At 40.9% G+C, this 18,137-nt stretch overlaps 1 protein-coding gene across 1 annotated transcript; it reads right to left on the bottom strand.

Moving 5' to 3' along the window:
- Positions 1-2,450: 2,450 nt before the first annotated feature.
- On the bottom strand, positions 2,451-9,736 carry LOC133961033 (protein shisa-like-2B). Its single transcript, XM_062395964.1, has 3 exons — positions 9,492-9,736; positions 7,112-7,248; positions 2,451-4,114 (listed from the first exon to the last, which is right to left on the bottom strand). The coding sequence occupies exons 1-3, from the start codon at positions 9,728-9,730 to the stop codon at positions 3,927-3,929; spliced, it is 564 nt and encodes a 187-aa protein (XP_062251948.1). The 5' UTR covers positions 9,731-9,736; the 3' UTR covers positions 2,451-3,926.
- Between the last annotated feature and the right edge of the window lie 8,401 nt (positions 9,737-18,137).

Genomic DNA, 18,137 nt, shown 5'->3' with positions numbered 1-18,137 from the left:
AGCCGGATACTCGGCTGAAACGAGTATCCGGTACGGATAAAGCACTTTTGCCGAGCACGAGTATTATACGAGTAATACGAGTCATTATCTGTACTCGGACTGAATGAAAATCCTCACACAGCGCACAGCGCTCCTCCCCTTCACACACCGCTCTGCTCACTCACTCACAGAACAGCTCTCTGTCTCTCTCAGTCACTCAGGTTCGCGGGTCTTTTCGGTTAACGTTTAGGGTTTCTTCAGCTTGAAGTTTGTTTTTATTTCAGTTTGTACTTACTTATTAACCAGTAGAGTTCTGTTAAACGTGGGTTCGTTCAGACGTGGTGCTGGTAGAAAGCGACTCGCGTTGCGTCTCTGCCTGTCTGAGATTTTTTTTTTTTTTTTTTTTTTAAACAGTTTTTTTTTTTTACTTCACGCATTAAGTGTCTGACTACTCTCTAGCATCTGGCTACGCTCTCTCACTCTCTCTCTCTCTCTCTCTCTCTCTCTCTCTCTCTCTCTCTCTCTCCCTCTCTCTGCCAGTCGTTGGAGTTTTTTTTTTTTTTTTTTAAACCGTCAGTTGGCTCTAACCAGTTTTATTTTACTTCACGCACTGAGTGTCTGACACATTCTAGGTAGTAGTGGTATAAAAAATATTACAAATTAAGCTACACACACACACACACACTCCCCCTCTCTCTCTGTCTCTCTCTTACTCACTCAAACACACACTCACACACACACACACACACACACACACACACACACACTCCCGGGTTAAATCACACCCACTTCCGGGTTAGGCACCGCCCACTCCGAGTACGGATACGGATACAGATAATTCATATGGTTAACAGATACAGATACAGATACAGATAATGCTGTACTCGCTCATCCCTATTATTTACTAACGCCGGGTTCACACCGGACGCTTCAGCGCAGCGCCAAGCCTTAAATAACAGCTGGCTCCCATCGACTCCCATGTTAAAACTTTGTGCCGGTCACACCGGAGGCTGAAGCACCGCGCTGCGCCAAGGCTGCCTCGCGCCGTGCAGCGATCGTTTTGGCGTCAAGTCTATTTTTTGCGCTTGACGCGAGCGTATCGCACCAGGAAACACACTGAAAAACGATTTTAAACGATATTGATGACATATTTTATATGATATAAATGATCAAATATGCATCCCATACTTTGAAGTCCCCTTCTGTTGTCCTGGAGTTTTGATTTGACCAATGACATTATTAAATGTCCCCCTCTGCCCATCCACTACAAGCAGTGATACAGATAAAAAGAGAGAGAGAGGGGGCTACGTGTTCCCCACATAGGCTTAAGTGGAGAATACGTAATTTACCCTCGACACCCGACATTTAACGGAGCAAACAGCGATGTTCTTCAACATGGATGACATTAAATTAATAAATGAAGTGGAGAAGTGCAGTGAGTTGTATGATCCTCGGAACATGTTGTATAAAGACAACACCAACGAGGACACATGTAGGGACGCTGTTGCTTAATGTTGGAGCAACAAGTAAGTATATGCTTTTAATCTACTGGATCAACGGGTGATATTATTAGCGCTGCCCGGTGGTTCAGCGTCGCTTCAGTGTCCGGTGTGAACAGCCAAGCGCCGGCGCGATAGGGATTAGTGCGGTGCTTTGGCGTTGCCTCCGCGTTCTCTGTTCCTCTTTCAAAATGAATACGCTGTCGATGTCGTCTAAAACAGACTCAATGGCAGCATCTACACATCTCAGCTCTCTAGCGGCAGGCATGTTTGTTGAAAACAAATTCAATCCAAGGGCACTTTGATGACGTGGTTGATTACGTTACCGTTGATCATCTGTCCATCATCATATAAAGCCCGCCCTGACAATCTGATTGGCCCGGTCGGGCATAATTTCTCCTCAACGGAGCGACTCCAGACCGAACTTCCCGACCTAAAATGTTGTGGGCGGGGCTAAATTCGTCTGGCATCCAGGGTTGTATAGAAGCACTACAAAAGTGGAATTTTCATAATATGTCTCCTTTAAATGTGGTAGCTTTTTTCAACCACTGTTCAGTAACAAATGTGCAAATACCACCAATGTGTAGCTGAGATTATATAATGTGGCCGATAAGGCTGGATGAATTAAGGGGAGTGTTGGGCCTTGGTAGTGGTATGTGTTGTGTGGAAGTGTATGATTTACATGCCCTCATGGACGTACCTGTTTAAAGTGATATGACATCCAGGGAATTAATCTACTTTCACTAATCAGGTTTGACTCAATGAAAAACGTGGTGCAACTAACAATCAATCATCTGAGCGGCTCAAACAGGAGCTTTGATGGAGTAGCCTACGCAGGATAAGAAAAAGTTATTATTTGAAGTGGAGCCATTGCTCAAGGTGCAGTAAGATCAAAGTTAAGTTAAGCATCAAAACAAGAGCAAAGCACAAAATAATTTGAAGTTGTATCTTTATTAAGTTTGGAAAAAAAAACATGTACAAAGTCAGAGGCACTTGAGCTGCTAAATATCTCGCACAGAGTACAACGCTATTAAACAAAACTCAGAAACACAGACATTACATGAACATTCTGAGAATTCATGGCACAACATGAGAGTTTACGGCTATAACAGGTTTCTGCTTTGCTGCAATCAAAACAGCTCCAGGACCTGGACATCTTACAAATCACATTTCTTGACAGCACAAATCAACAAGTCTGCCTTATCCTCATTTAGGATACTTCTGAAAAGCAAAATATAAGTAAATACAAATATTTCTTTGGGTGTGATTTATGCCATTGCTCACACTTCATTTACACACTCGGCAGCTTACAATTTAAAGCAAATTATTCATTAAACCTAGGAGCTTTTGCATGTCCACATAAGTTAAGTAACATGCTGGCTGTTTCTTCACAACAACACATTTTTTTTTTCTAAAGTGTCACATTCAGGGTCCATTCAGGCTGTGAGGGCAGTCTGTTGTCATAACAGCTAGTGGGTCATGCCCACTACATGCAAGACTGACATCTCACACATAGACAGCTCTATTTTTTGCACCTTTGTCCTTCTAAGTTAGCCTGTGTGTATGTGTATTTCAGGTTGCATTACAATGTATCTGACCCTGTCTTTAAGTAAATATAGCAACATTTATTTTCTTGTCAATGTCGCCTCTAAGAAATTTGTTCAATGGTCGGTTAGTGACCAAAGTCTGATACAAAGTAAAATAGTTTACCCTGAAGGGAATTTGTCTATTGTGTGTGTGTGTGTGTGTGTGTGTGTGTGTGTGTGTGTGTGTGAGCGTGGGTTTGTGTGTGTGAACCAAGTTTCATAGTAATTCCTCTACTACTTTTCAAGACAAGACCAAACATATGCACCTAATGGTGGCCCAAGCAAACGATCAGAGAATCCACAAATTCAGTAGGATTGAATCCTCAGGAGAGAAATTGACTGAATATGTTTTTTTTCTGACAGTTGTTGAGATGTGTGGCACAGAGTGGTGAGCCGACAAACACTAGCTCTAGGTCTATGTACAACAGGTTGCATGAAGATCCTGTACTTTCACACATTTCATCAAAGTCCTGCATGCTCCTCCTTTTTGAGTCTTTAAGTTCTCCATCACAGTGTAAAAGCAAAGTGGCCACCAGGTTCATGATGGGGACTAGATCCAACTGGGGACTAGATCCAACTGGAAACAAAATAATGGGAGATTTCAATTGGAAAATGAGGGTCGCTTAAGCTGCAAACGACTGCAGCTTAAGCGACCCTGCATATAAAGCATCAAGGTCACATCTTGTTTCTCTGCTACAATTTGGTTTTCTCAAGGTTTAAATTTGATTTTGTCAAATGTAAATTTTCTTTTAAGAATATGTGACGTTCTGAATTCAAATCAATTTGAGCCTTCAGTAGAATGAGGTAAGTAGAAAGAATCATACTAAAAGTAACTGCTCCTAAAGTAAAATAGTCGACGAGTCTATGCAGGACCCTCAACATTGATGGATGTCACAGTAGCCATGAAACAACGCTGGAAAAGGTGGTCTGGGTCTGGCGGCTGGTTGTCACAGTCCAGCTTGCCCCTCAGGAAGTGTTTCCTGAGGCCTTGAGGTCCAGAACTTGCGCTGCTATGACTTGGTCCTGGTCCGTGTGGACTCGATGAAGAACCTGAAAGAAAAGAAATTCATTCAGGATGTTGTATGTCCAGAGTCAGACAAACCAGTATGTAGTTATTATAGCATTGTGTCCAGATCATACACTGCATATAAAGATGGTCAAGGCGACTGCTGGCCAAAGGTGAAGCCAAATCATCTGGTTTGCTCTCTGTTGGCTGGTGATCATTTTCAGACATGAACCCTGGAGAATGTCCTTTCTCCAGAGTTTGTCTTTCACACATGAACAATGCAAAAAGGAAATGCTCAGCTCAGATGTGTTCACAACAACACAGGAGTCTTTGGAGCGTTTAGGTGACGTGGTGCAATAAGCATAAAAGACATAATCTGTAAATTTCATTGCTGAGATCACATCAACATTGCTGTCTGCCTTTATCACCAAAAACTCTCTTGACAACTGTGTTTGTTTCCTCTGTGAGCTCAGTGCATTTCTTACAGAAGCACATGTCAAAAATCTCCTCTTCCTCCAGATGGGACCTGGACCACACTCTTTCTGTAAGTTTGAATTTGAATGAAGTATTCACTATACTTTACTCATTTGTAACTATTTCTGTGCAATATAAACCATTATTTGCAATCCATTTACTGTACATATTTGACACATAATATATTTCTGTACACTGTATATACCGGTTTAATCACATTTATATATTGTTTCTATATATTGTTGTTTATTTATATTTCTTCATATTCCTTCACCCAAGTACTGCATGCTACTTATATGTTGTCTTCTGCTGCTGTAACATTGCAAAATTCCCCATTGCGGGACTAATAAAGGACTTCTTAATTTGCTGCTATAAAACTGGGCGAAATGTCATGATTGACAGCATAGACAGACTTATGATTGGTCAAGCCAATTTATAGGTGGGATCTTGATACAAAGGCTCAACAGCTTGATTACTATTGCACAGACTCTGGCTCCAACTGAGACCAAAACCACAAGCACCCATATATCTCATTAATATATATCGGCTCACTTTTTTACAGCGGGAGGAAGTGGAAACACGTTGTCCGTCTTTATTAACAGTCTATGGTTTAGGCATAGCCAGCTCTGTAAAAAGCTTTTGTGCTCAGCAACAAGCAGCAGATGGACACAGTTTGGCAATTTATGAAGCAGATTTATCTGCCAGAATCCCCCCAGAATGTTACAGCATGCTAAATAGACTCCATTTTATCTTGCACTATATCCAAATGCAAATGAGAAGTTGTCTTTTCCATTTCTTACAAAGACCTACTGGCAAAATACTTAATGCACTTACAGGATGAAACATTTTTTTACTGCATTGAAAATGTACATCTGGACCTTTCAGCAGGACTAAATGAGGATTTCAAGGGGAAGGCTGTAGCTTGTGTTTTCTAAAATTGCGTGAAAAGGATGAAAAGAGTGAAATGTCGGGAACCAACATCACTCTTTGTTGAAGAAATGTAATACATCTGGAAAGACTATCTTTTCTGTTGTTGAAGTTTCAGAAAAGTTAACTTTCTGCGGATTCAGAAGGTCAAAATGTGTCCTTAACTGTTTCCGAATACGTCAAATAAGGATTGTTACATTACAAAACTACTATATATCTTTAACTACGAATGATTTGTTTTATCTAAAGTTTGTTCTTTATGTTAAGATTCGACTGAAGCTCTACATCTACGACTAAATCTACAAATGCCTGTCTGAATGTTTAAAGCATTACTCACAAACCTTTCATCTGATGAGCTCCACTCTTAAAAAGTGCAGTGCAGAGTTTGGTGCGATTTGGACATGCAATAATATTAATGCAATTTGAATAAACAGGTGACCAGCAAACAGTGGGGGAGGGGCAGTGTGCCGTCAGTCTGTGGACTGAATTAAACATGTCTTCTACCTCAGATAAACTACATCAGTGTCTGTAAATAAGTTATTAGTAATAAAGCAAATTTTGTTTCATTTTATGAAAAAAATGCAGTTAAACCAGGTAGGAAGAACGCAAAATGTTCTAACTTCACTCTGCACCATACACTGTTTATAAAAACCTCTCCACACAACATCCAGCATACAAATAATAAAAAATAAAATGTGATAGTATATTGTAGAACTGTTGGAGGAGGACTCTCTAATGGCAAGGAATAATTCTGAAGTATAGCTCCAGAGCAGTAACACAGGACAAGAGAACAGCCAATTCCAAACAGGAAGGTTTAAAAATGGCAATGCATTTGTCCACGGAGGAAATGTTTTTTGAAAATGGAAAATACTCCTGAATGTTGGACACTTAGTTGAGATTGCCTTTATTTCATAGAGAATGGACTTGATGAAACAAAACCATAGGGATATATGTTGGGCACTGATATCTATGAGTGTTTGAAATGTGAAAACAAAAATCCGGATCTATAGCAAAAATAAAATTGGTTGTATATGGAGGTCTCAGGATGAAAACACTGTGCTGCACACGTAGAAGACACTACTGAAGCTTTTTGCGATAAGAGCTGATGCCGGTTTTGATGTGCTCTTAAAAAAAACACATGATCTTCACAGCAGAAATATTACGTTACATCCCTTTATATACTGTCTAGTTACATCCTGTCTCTCCCTGCTGCACCACCAAAACGCTCTGGAAGTGTCTATATTGTCGTTAACATGTCTGAGTAGAGAATCTCCTTCTGCGCTAAAGACAAACTCCGGATTTAGTTATAATAATAATAACAATCATAATAATAATAATATTCATAATCATCATCATAATAATAATAATACATTTTACTAATAGAGCGCTATTCAAAGTACTCAAAGGCACTTTGCAAACATTAAAATTTGACTAAAAAGCTACACACTAAAAACATAGAAAACACAACATACATCACAAATTAAAAGCAGTTCTGAAAAGGTGAGTTTTGATCTGTGATTAGTATACAATACAGTGTCCTGTATATCAGAGGGCTGATCCCAAATAAGTTCAGTATATTCAGAATATCGGCTCTATATTGGGCAGAGACCACTCTGCACAGGCAGAGATGCAGTCATTACCTGGTGCTCGAAGAGGAAGCCCATTATCCAGCTCTCTGGGTTTGGTGGTGATGAACAGATAGCAGAGTACACACAGGGTGATGATGAAGGCAAGAAGAACCAGGGCTGCTACAGAGAGACCCACCAGAGCTCCAACACTGTGAGGCACAGAACAAAGAGGTGTCATATTCTCTCAAAATATTGTTTGATACAAAGGAAATACTCATCAGTGAAAACAAAGGCGGTAATCATCAATCAGTCAATCAAATTTTTAATTGTTTAGCCCATATTCAAAAATCACAATTTTTCTCATAGGGCTTTGTTCAAGGTGTGACATCCTCTGCCCTTAACCCTCAACAAGAGTAAGGAAAAACTACTAAAAAACCCTTTTAACAGGGTAAAAAGAACGTAGAAACATCAGAGAGAGCCACATGTGAGGGATCCCTCTCACAGGACGGACAGAAGTGTAATAGTGCCAAGTGTAGAGGAGAACATCAGAAAGATACGGGTATTTGCTGCATTGATTAGAATAAACACTTTGTAGCATAATGGAAGGTCAATGAATTGATGAATTATTGTTAGTAATGGTAGAGTATTCGAGTAGACATTTAGCATATACAGTATATATATACAGTAAAAAAAAACATTCATATTTAGGGGACTGATATCTATGAGTGTTTGAAATTTGGTGCAGCATGAAAGGATTTAAGGAGACTGTTTAGTATCTGCTCTACTCCATTCCCCCCTCCACACATCCATCCCCCCATCACACCCCATCACACCTCTCTCAATTCATGAGAGAGATGTAAATAAGCTCCTGAAGAGACTGAACCCCTGTAAGGCAGCTGGACCAGACGCTGTCTCCCCCTCAACACTGAGGCACTGTGCGGATCAGCTGTCTCCAGTATTCACGGACATCTTCAACACCATCCCCGTTCCCAAGAAGCAGAGGATCACAGGCCTTAATGACTACAGACCAGTTGCCCTGACCTCCGTAGTGATGAAGACCTTTGAGCGCCTCGTGCTGAACCACCTCAAGACCTTAACCAACCACCTCCTCGACCCGCTGCAGTTTGCCTACAGAGCCAACAGGTCCGTAGACGACGCAGTCAACATGGGACTACAATTCATCCTCCAGCACCTCAACTCCCCTGGCACCTACGCCAGGATCCTGTTTGTGGACTTCAGCTCCGCATTCAACACCATCTCCCCAGCTCTTCTCCAGGACAAGTTGACACAGCTGAGCGTGCCTGAGCCCACCTGCAGGTGGATCACTAACTACCTGACCGTCAGGAAGCAGCGTGTGAGCCTGGGGAAGCTTGTCTCTGACACCTGGACCATCAGCACTGGAGCCCCACAGGGTTGTGTGCTCTCTCCTCTTCTCTTCTCCCTCTACACCAACAACTGCACCTCCAGCCATCCCTCTGTAAAACTTCTGAAGTTTGCTGACGACACCACCCTTATTGGATTAATTTCCAATGGGGACGGGGCCGCCTACAGAGAGGAAGTAAACAGCCTGGCTTCCTGGTGCAGCCAGAACCACCTGGAGCTGAACGCTTTAAAAACTGTAGAGATGGTAGCAGATTTCAGGAGGAGCCCAGCTCAAACCGTCCCTCTCACCATGTGCAACTCCCCTGTAAAAACAGTTGTGTCTTTCAGATTCCTGGGGACGATCATTGAACAGGACCTGAGATGGGCGGAGAACATCACCTCCATCATCAAGAAGGCCCAGCAGAGGATGTTCTTCCTGCGGCAACTGAAGAAATTCAGCATGCCGCGGAAAGTGGAGGTTGACTTCTACACAGCCATCATTGAGTCCATCCTCATCTCATCCATCACCGTCTGGTTCGCTGCCTCCACTGCCAAGGACAAGGGCAGACTGCAGTGGATCATCCGGTCAGCTGAGAAGGTCATCGGCTGTGACCTGCCGGCTCTCATAGATCTGTTCCACTCCAGGACCAGTAAGAGAGCAGGCAAGATCATCGCTGATCCTTCCCATCCTGCTCACCACCTGTTCCAGAGACTCCCGTCCGGAAAAAGGTTCTGGGCCATCAGGACTAAAACCTTGCGTCACCTGAACAGTTTTTTCCCCATGGCAGTGGGGCTCACAAACAAGCCCCCCGCATCACACTGATTACTTTATAAGTATTGAAAACACACAACAAAATTAAACAATTGTTCCAAAAATCCCAAAACGCTTAAACAGCAACCTGAGAACCAATTAACCAGATTGGAGCCAAACAGGCACAAGCTGCCAAAATACCATCAACAGGAAACCACTTATATAAAGAGAAGCGTCCGTTTTCACAGACAGGACATTTTGAAACATTTGTAATACAGTATTAATAGTCGGTAACAATATAATGTCACGTTGAGTTCAGCTGCTGTCACCGCTCCTTACCTCAACCACCACATGTATCCATACTCGTATGGGAAGAAGCTGTTGGGGTCGTCACAACAGTATTTCAGGTCACTGAAGCCGCAGCAGTAAAGAGCCGTGGAGTCATTGTCCGCTCTCGGACACGTGAATCCCTCCACGAACACGTTCTCCTTGCTGTAGTAACTTTCACAGTCCGAGCCCATGTCTGACGCACGGAGCGCAGGACGCGCTGTGCCGCGCACATCAGCGTCCGCTCCCATGGCTGTACACACACATACTGCAAGTTCACCTCACCATCGTCTGAGCCGGGAGCTGCTGCACTGACACCTCGCTCTCTCTCTCTACCTCTAACTCACTCTACCTCGCTCTCACTCCCTCTCTCTACCTCTTTCGCCCCTTCCTCTATTTTCCTCTACCTCCTCGGCTCCCAAACTGGGGTACATGTACCCCCAGGGGTACGCGAAGTGGTTCAGGGGGTACATGGGGAGAACATTTTATTTGCCTTTTCAAAGTGAAAAAGCCCATTTACATTTTCAAACTGAGTTATAAAATCATGCAATATTAAATAGTCTAAATAGCCAAGTCGCATTGCCAAAAATACTCATGTATATCCATATTCAGCAAAATAATTACACTGCCAATAAAAGTTACAGGTAGGTTAGTGACTGTTAGTAAAAACGAGGGATGGGCATAATTATTCGACAATCGATTAATTGATCCTTAAGAATTTCCTAGATGACATTTTGTCATAGACTTAATTCTGTTGCGTTCACTGCCAACACTGCAAAGCTATACGTCTCCATGAGCGCCTGAGGAGTCCACTGCTCTCTTCAAGTAGGAGGTCTAGCTCCAAAGCTAGCCCCTTCGGACCCAGACAGAGCTGGCTCTGAGTGAGGGGTGACAACCACCGGACTGAGAGGTCGAGAACCGTCAAATCCAGCTAGCTCACAGCGGCTAGCTGCACTCTCATCGGGGCTTAAGAGAACAGCGGCGCATATTTTCAAATGTAACCAGTGAGCGGATCCCGTTTAACTGCCACAAGAGTTGTTCACCTTGTAATAAAGATCTATATTTTCACTGCATTTTAACAGAGCCTATAAATAGTGCATTTTAATATAAAATATTAACGATTAATCAAAAATCGATCGTTAATTCTCCCGACAATCGATTGGGAACTGACAATCATTGTTAACAACTAATTGATAACTGACAATTGATAGATAAACTCCGTGTTATATGCTGTATACGTGCGTCGGGGGTGTGGGGGGGGGGGGGTACGTAGCTGGAGATTTAATGTCTGAAGGGGTACGAGACTGTAAATAGTTTGGGAACCACTGCTCTACCTCATTCTCTCTCTACATCTCTCTCGTTCCCTCTCTCTGCCTCTCTCTTTCTTTCTCTCCCTTCCTTTTTTCTCTTTCTTCCTCTGTCTTCATCTCTCTCTCCACCCCCCCCTCTCTCTCTCTCTCTCTCTCTCTCCCTCTATACCTCTCTATACCACTCTGTCTCCCTCTGTCTTCCTCCCTCTCTCTCTCCACCCCCTCCCTCTTCACCTCTCTCTCTCCCTCTATACCTCTCTATACCACTCTCTCTCCCTCTGTCTTCCTGCCGTCTAAAGACCCCCCTTTATCTATATCCCCCTAAACCTCTCTTTACCCCTCTATCTCTATCTCACTCTCTCTCTCTCTCTCTCTCTCTCTCTCTCTTCCGCCCTCTCTACCCCCCTCTCTTTGTGTCAGAGTCAAACCCGACTGCATAAGACAACTGTCTTTTTTGTTCATTCAGGAGACTATTTTTCATTTAGTGCTTTATTACCATCTTTTTGAGAATATGCCACTGAACTAAGATTCAAACTTTGACTGATGTGTGATTGAGTCTAGTCACAGCACAATTATGATTTGGTTGGAATCTAAATATAATGTAAAAAGGGAGAATTTGGTTGCCTTTAAAAGTTTGTATTGTGAAGGTGTGCTTTTTACTGCAAAGGAACTTGGAATCACTTCAGCAGATTTGTTGTCTTAATCTATCATTTTTTAGTTTATTCTATTGTTAAGGGTTCGTGTTTGTAGTCTTTGACTGAGCTGTGAATTATTGTATCATTGCATGTTTTTTTAACTGAATACATAATTGGATCACAAAAAACGCATTCAGAGGTGATCTGGGACACATGTGGCAACATTAAAGTTTTTCTCAGTTCTTAACACACAAAAAGGGAAAATTCTACACAATTTGCATAAGCTTCACTTCATGTACCAATCGCTCGACCCAATTTGGCACTACTTCACACTCCCTTATCTGCATTAGACTCTGACTTTTCTTCTTTACACCGGGTTCACACCGGACGTGGAAGCGGCGCCGAAGCGTAGCGTAAATAAACAGTCTTAAATAACCGCTGGCTCACATCCACTCCCATGTTAAACCATTGTACTGCAGGCTGAAGCGCCGAGCTGCGCCAAGTCTGCCTCGCGCCGTGCAGGGATCGTTTCGGCGTCGAATTTTTTGCACTTGACGCGGGCGTATCGCGCCAGGAAACACACTGAAAAATGATTTTAAACGATGTTGATGACATATTTTATGTTGTATAAAGACAACACTAAAAAAGACAAATGTTGGGACGCTGTTGCTTAATGTTGGAGCCACAAGTACGTATATGCTTTTATACTACTGGATCAACGGGTGATATTATTATTTAGCAGGCCCGTTTACAGTATTGTAGTGTTCTCTGTGTGTACCGAAATAAACCTTTTTATACAGCATTTTTGTGTGCTGTTTTATGTTTGACTATGAAAAAAGTAGGCCTACGACATGTTACAAAAGGAGAAATGGCTCATTCTTCTCGAGTCATTGTCATTCATATGGTGTGTTCCATTTCGATGATTTTGTTTTCAATTTTGCACTTCAGTGTGCTGTAAATGCTTGGTAATGTGCTGCAAATGCTTAATTGTGTGTACTCAATGAATGGTATGTGTGTGTCATTTGAAAATATGTCTGTGTGTACCAAATGAAAACACGAGTTCCATTTTGTGAACAGGTAAGAGATTTAATGGCAAAGAGTCATCTTGCAAAGGGAGTGTCAGGTTTAACATTTTGTGTCTGAGGTTTTCGGTTTTCTGTGTGCAGTTTTGAGAAAGCCGTTATTGTTTTGAAAAACGTGTGTTAACAATTGTGAAAAACTTTAATGTATACAAGTGTGTTTAGTGGTTTGCAAATCACTGTGTGTATTGTTTTGCAAAAAGTGTGAAGCTCACATTGTGCTATTAGTGGTGCAGATCTGGGCCCATGCCTTGCTCCTTGAGTGTCAGGTTGGATAATTGTGTTATACCTTTGATTTTAGTGTTTATGCAATCGAAAAAAAATGTAAAGCTGATTGGTGTGTCTTAAATTAAGCAATCATTTTAGGCTAGCAACAGCAGTGTGTAACTGGTCAAAACAGAATTAAGTCATATGAAGCATGTGTGTTTCATATGGTAAAAAAATATGTTTTTTATCTAAATTAGTGTATAGCTTTTACAAGAGTGTTTCATTTTGCAAAGGATCTGAGGTGTTCTGCTGATTGGTTGTTTGGTTGGGCTGATTGTGTGTAGTGTTTGAAACACCGGGCCCTGTTTTGAAAATAGTGCTTAAGCAATCGAAAAAAACTTAAAAGCAAAAAAACAAAATTAGATTTACAAAACCTGGAAAACGTTCCTACTTGGATAGGCCTTAAATCCCTTGGTATTTTAATCAACTGAATTATTATTAGATGCTTGGGTTTGTACTTGGATGTTTCGGTTCTTTCTATGTGATACTGAACTCAGTTCAGCATAAAGATCACAGATCACAGATCTATCGAATCTATATAAGCTTATCATTGATCATCATGGGATGAAACATCGTTGTGTTCGCTGAAACCTTGTATCCTCCTCATCCTTCCATTCGCATGCATCCATCACGCATCGACACACACGAGTGTCACCACGGTATTTATATATTTAGAGAAATCCGAACAATTACTTCACACATCACTGGAACTTAACCTCCACTTTTAACCTCCACTCTGGAGGTTAAGTTCAAAATGTAATTTCAAAATGTAATTTGTTTTTGTGATGGAAATTTATCTCGAGATTTGAAATAATGAAATTCTCAGACTGGAGTTGCCATTGAGTCTTTATAATAGTAAGCTCTGCAGAGTTTACACAACAAAAAACATCGTCATAAAACGTAATAAGAAAAAAGATATGAAATCCTCCTCTGTGTCTATCTGCCGTGCCCGTCCGCTGTAGCAAACTCCCTGTTTGCCAAGGTCACAGCAGTGAGACACCTAGTCAGGGGATTTCAAAAACCTCAGACACTGGTCAGTGGAATTTTCCATAATTTTTTTTAATTTTTTTAAATAGAAAGTTCTTATGGAACAGTTATGTCACACAAGCACAAGTATCACTGTTGGTTTAAATGTTAATGATGAAGTGGATCAATAACCTGCTTCCAATGCCATTTCATTGTGACATTATCATGATGTCATTTATAATGACAAATAATTTTTCTAAATAAGCTTTTGTCTCCAATGTTATTTGATCCAAAGGTTATTATTAAATAATATAAATATATGGCATTGAAACTTACCTTTGTCATGACTATATGATCATACAGTTTAAGGTGTTGTCTATATAGTCCTACAGGATTAAGAAATACATTGAACACACACGTGTCCAACCATGTCACTTTAGGACCAATCAACTAAACAAACACTAAAAGTCATCAATATCTCTGAAGAGAGGTCATGAGCATTTCCTCTTGGTTTATCTTCCAATCAGAATTAATGAAGTTTCTCTCAGTGTTGGCTGTAGTCTCAAGGAAATGTGCTATAATACAGCTACACAGACCCATCACCATGGCTGTAAATACATAATCTTGTTTCTCAAAAGAGAGGGCATGAGAGATGACAGGGACTTAATTTGTCACTTGGATTTAAGATTAAATAGATGTTATTAAATAAAATAGGTTTCTGAAGCTGCATGGCCTATTTCTCAACTTAGATTTGTTGACAATTCTCTAGAACAACCTCCAGGATTTTACCCAGATTGAAAATGAGAAACAAAGATCATTCTCAGCCAAATGAGTGTGTGTCCATTCAGCAATCAGTGGGTTTTATGTTGATGTCTTATGGAAGGAGAGACCTGTCAGTCATCCACTCTGCAGCTTACTTGAGACAACATCTGTCCCAAGCAGATGTTTAATGAGTCTTAGCTGAGCACAATGTGAATGTTGATTTGTGAGGGAAAGCAAAACAACCTGTCCTGTTTCCATCCGAGCTTGTACCAAACAAAGACTGTAACCTTCATGTGCATGAGTTAGAGTTTCCTCTAGTGCTCTGACCCGTTCAGTCCTGGTTCATTCAGGATATTAAAAATAAATCAAAATGGAGCCTGCTGTAACATTGGTTAGATGCTAGCAGCTGGAGGATCATGCTCTGCAGACTGATTGCCTGCTGCTCAGAGGTAAAGGCCAGGCTCTGTTTGCTAAACTACAACCTCGATACCACTCCCACCCTGATGACATCACTAGATTACATAATAACACACCACACAGGACAGTGTTGTGGTTGCAGCCATATATCTCCTACATAAATCTAAAGAACCGCCTTACAGCTATTCTACCATGTTTATTACATATGCAGTTGCCCGGGGCGTAATCTGTGCATTTTTGGGTGAATTGGAGGCGTGTGAGCAACTGCCTTTGGGTTTTTAATGAATGAATGCATGTCAGCTTCTGGGAAGTTGTCTAATACTGTGTAATCCCTGCCTGATGAAACCAGAGAGAGTGGGAATATTGGTAAAAGAGAGGGATTAGTGACCGTGGAGTCTGGCAAAACATGTGATCCCAGCACGAGTACATGCTTTACTCACACATATGCAGCTCTGGCCTGGCACACGCAGACAACACAGCACTTGCCTCCATTCAAGATTCCTCCACATGTAATGCAAAAGAAAAGATGATGCTATTGAGGGGTGACAGTTCCATGCTAGCTTTGCACATGCCTCATGATACCCTTTGAATCTTTGCTCATATTTGATTCGTAGATGATAATTGAATTGGTGATAGTACAGTGAATCCAAACTCTGTCATTTTGCTTTAATTTTTTCAATTTAGTTTGGTTTTGATCATGAATTCAATTACTTCAACGTCATTTTGCTATAGAACTCTCTCAGTCCAAGTACACCCTGCTCTGCTATAAAAAATAAAAAAAAACACTGCCACACACATGGTCTCATCCTGAGGACAGACTGTGAAGGACAAAGCGACCTGAATCTATCGAGCTTTGGGGAAACAGAAGATTAAAACTCTGACTGAAATAAATAAATAAATAAGATCAAATCTGTGCGGCAGACAAAACAGTTTGGGGCTGTGTGTGCAAACAAGGAGAATGTGTCTTAAAAACAAGATGCGCAGACCCAACCGTCAGCTCCAACCTCCACATCTGCAGGCTGCATCAAGGTTAGCCAGAGACATGATCTGGCACTTGATAAAGACTTTAAATTGTCATCTGACATTTCTGAAAATATGCTCATTCGTTCTCTGCCAAGAGCAAGATGAAAAGACTTCAATCCCTCAGATAATTAAAGGAGGAGTTAGTGAATTTTGAAGTTTGACGATCACTTCAAAAGCTGAGCACCCGCTGGTCTACCACTGAGGTGCACATTAAAGCACCCTGCTTTACTTTGAAAGAAGAGTGTTTTATGGCTCAGTCGGAGCCCCTTTGTTTTGTATTCTGTTCACAGAACCACAGCTCTGACTCCAGCACACATGTACGCATAATAGGAGCTATTTAGAGCTGAGACATAGCAAAGCACAGCACAAAGAAAACAGAAGTCCAAGGAGCTATTCAGTATTGCTAGCTGTTTTCAATGACTCAATAAGTTACCAGATGTTTGGTTTGAAATACTCTTAATTCAAAATGCAAAAATAACTGAACTGAACTGACTCTGAAACACAGAGCAGGAGATGAAGGGCTGTCATGGCAACAAGTTGACCAAAGATGGGAGGATGAAGGTGGTCGTGGACGGCCTATGGTCCTCAGGGAATACTACTTTAAGTAAGAAGAAAAAAAAGACTAGATTTGATGATTAATGGTAAAGACAAATTATATTATAATATTAAATTATATTATTCTATATTATTTTATATTATATTAAATTATATTACACTATAAAAACAGTAAAAACGGAATTGGAACAGCGAATAAGGTATTTACAGTCACTAATTGTAATAAGTGAATGAGGTTTGGAAAAGTCCAACCACTCCAAGGTTGTTACCATTCAAGGAGGCTTCGTTTTCGCCCCTTTGTTTCTTTGCTTGTTTGTTTGTCAGCAGCATAACAGACACAGTTTTCTGAAGTAATGATGTAGCTCAACAATGAGAAAAACTGTTTTGGATTAGATGTGAGGAGCCGGGTCTCGTGCATACTGACAGCTATTGAACATGTATATATATATATATATAAATTTATGGAGCACCAGTCAAATACATTGTGATAATCCGGTGGGTATTGTCATGAGGCATTTATACATACATTACAGAATGAAATCCATCTGAATAGTAAAGCCCTCATGCACACCACGTCCCTACCACGCAGCTGAGGAGGGTGATCCCTGTCATTGTCACCGGACACAGCTGCACTACTTTCTGGATCAACAGTCACACAACTGCTTCAAATGAGGCATCACAATAACTTTCAACCTCTGCATGTAACCATGCTGAGCTTCCAATGTGCGCTCCACTGAAAGAAAAGGAGACAAAGCTAACTAAATTAATTTCTTCCACTTAAAAAAGATAAAATAAAATAATATAGTCCTTTATTAGTCCCTTTTATTACAGAGGCAAGAGTTAAAAAGACACCAGCAAGTAATAAGTAAAACATGAAATACGTATGTGTAAAGAATATAAATATTATAAAGCAATATACAAAAATTTGAATGTAATTATATAGTATAAAGAGGGATTGATTGATTGATTGATAAAGACAGAAAGAAATATATGGAGTGTGAGGTTATGAACAGTGAATTGATGGCACATGAACCGTATTGCACAGACAGATAAGTATAGCAAAATTAATATTTTGTTAAAGTACAGTCCATAATGGTGGTGAATGTATTTCTACTGGGAGCAGAGCTGGTTGTACAGTCTTAATGCTGCAAGAAGGAACACCCTGTGATACCTCTCCCTCAGACCCTTAGGGTGAATCAGTCAGTTGCCGAAGGAGCTTCCCAGTGCTTTGATGGTGTCCTGCATGGGCTGAGACTGGTTTTTCATCAGAGAAGACAGCGCTACCATCATCCTCCTCTGTCCCTCCACCTCCACTGGGTCAAGGGAAATTTTTCGAGCTAATTTTTTATTATCTTGACCAACCAACAAACGGACAGTGGAAAGCATAACCATATACTTTCTTCTTTTTTTGTGAATCTGCAAGACAATGAGTCCGCTGTGGATGGTGCTGAGAAAGCTCCATTTACTTCATTTTCAGTTTTACATTAATTACCAACATTTTAAAAGTTATATTGTATCAGTTTTTGTATCAGAGTTTAGCTTCTGTATACTAACAAAATAGAAACTCAGAGTTAGGCCAGACAAAGAGGTAGGCACTGATCTGTGTCATTTCTTGCACAGTAAACAAATATTTTAATGAAATCA

The sequence above is a fragment of the Platichthys flesus genome, chromosome 9, assembly GCF_949316205.1.
Source record: "Platichthys flesus chromosome 9, fPlaFle2.1, whole genome shotgun sequence".
In the NCBI taxonomy this organism is placed as follows: domain Eukaryota; kingdom Metazoa; phylum Chordata; class Actinopteri; order Pleuronectiformes; family Pleuronectidae; genus Platichthys; species Platichthys flesus.
This window is presented reverse-complemented; position numbering and strand designations above follow the sequence as displayed.

What these genes read in the sequence shown, in the direction of transcription:
- LOC133961033 (XM_062395964.1), bottom strand. Translation starts at nt 9,730, where the DNA reads ATGGGAGCGGACGCTGATGTGCGCGGCACAGCGCGTCCTGCGCTCCGT. An exon ending in GGATACATGTGGTGGTTGAG is followed by an intron (nt 7,249 to 9,491) that starts GTAAGGAGCGGT and finishes TGTGCCTCACAG; the next exon opens with TGTTGGAGCTCTGGTGGGTC. An exon ending in GCTTCCTCTTCGAGCACCAG is followed by an intron (nt 4,115 to 7,111) that starts GTAATGACTGCA and finishes CTTTTCTTTCAG; the next exon opens with GTTCTTCATCGAGTCCACAC.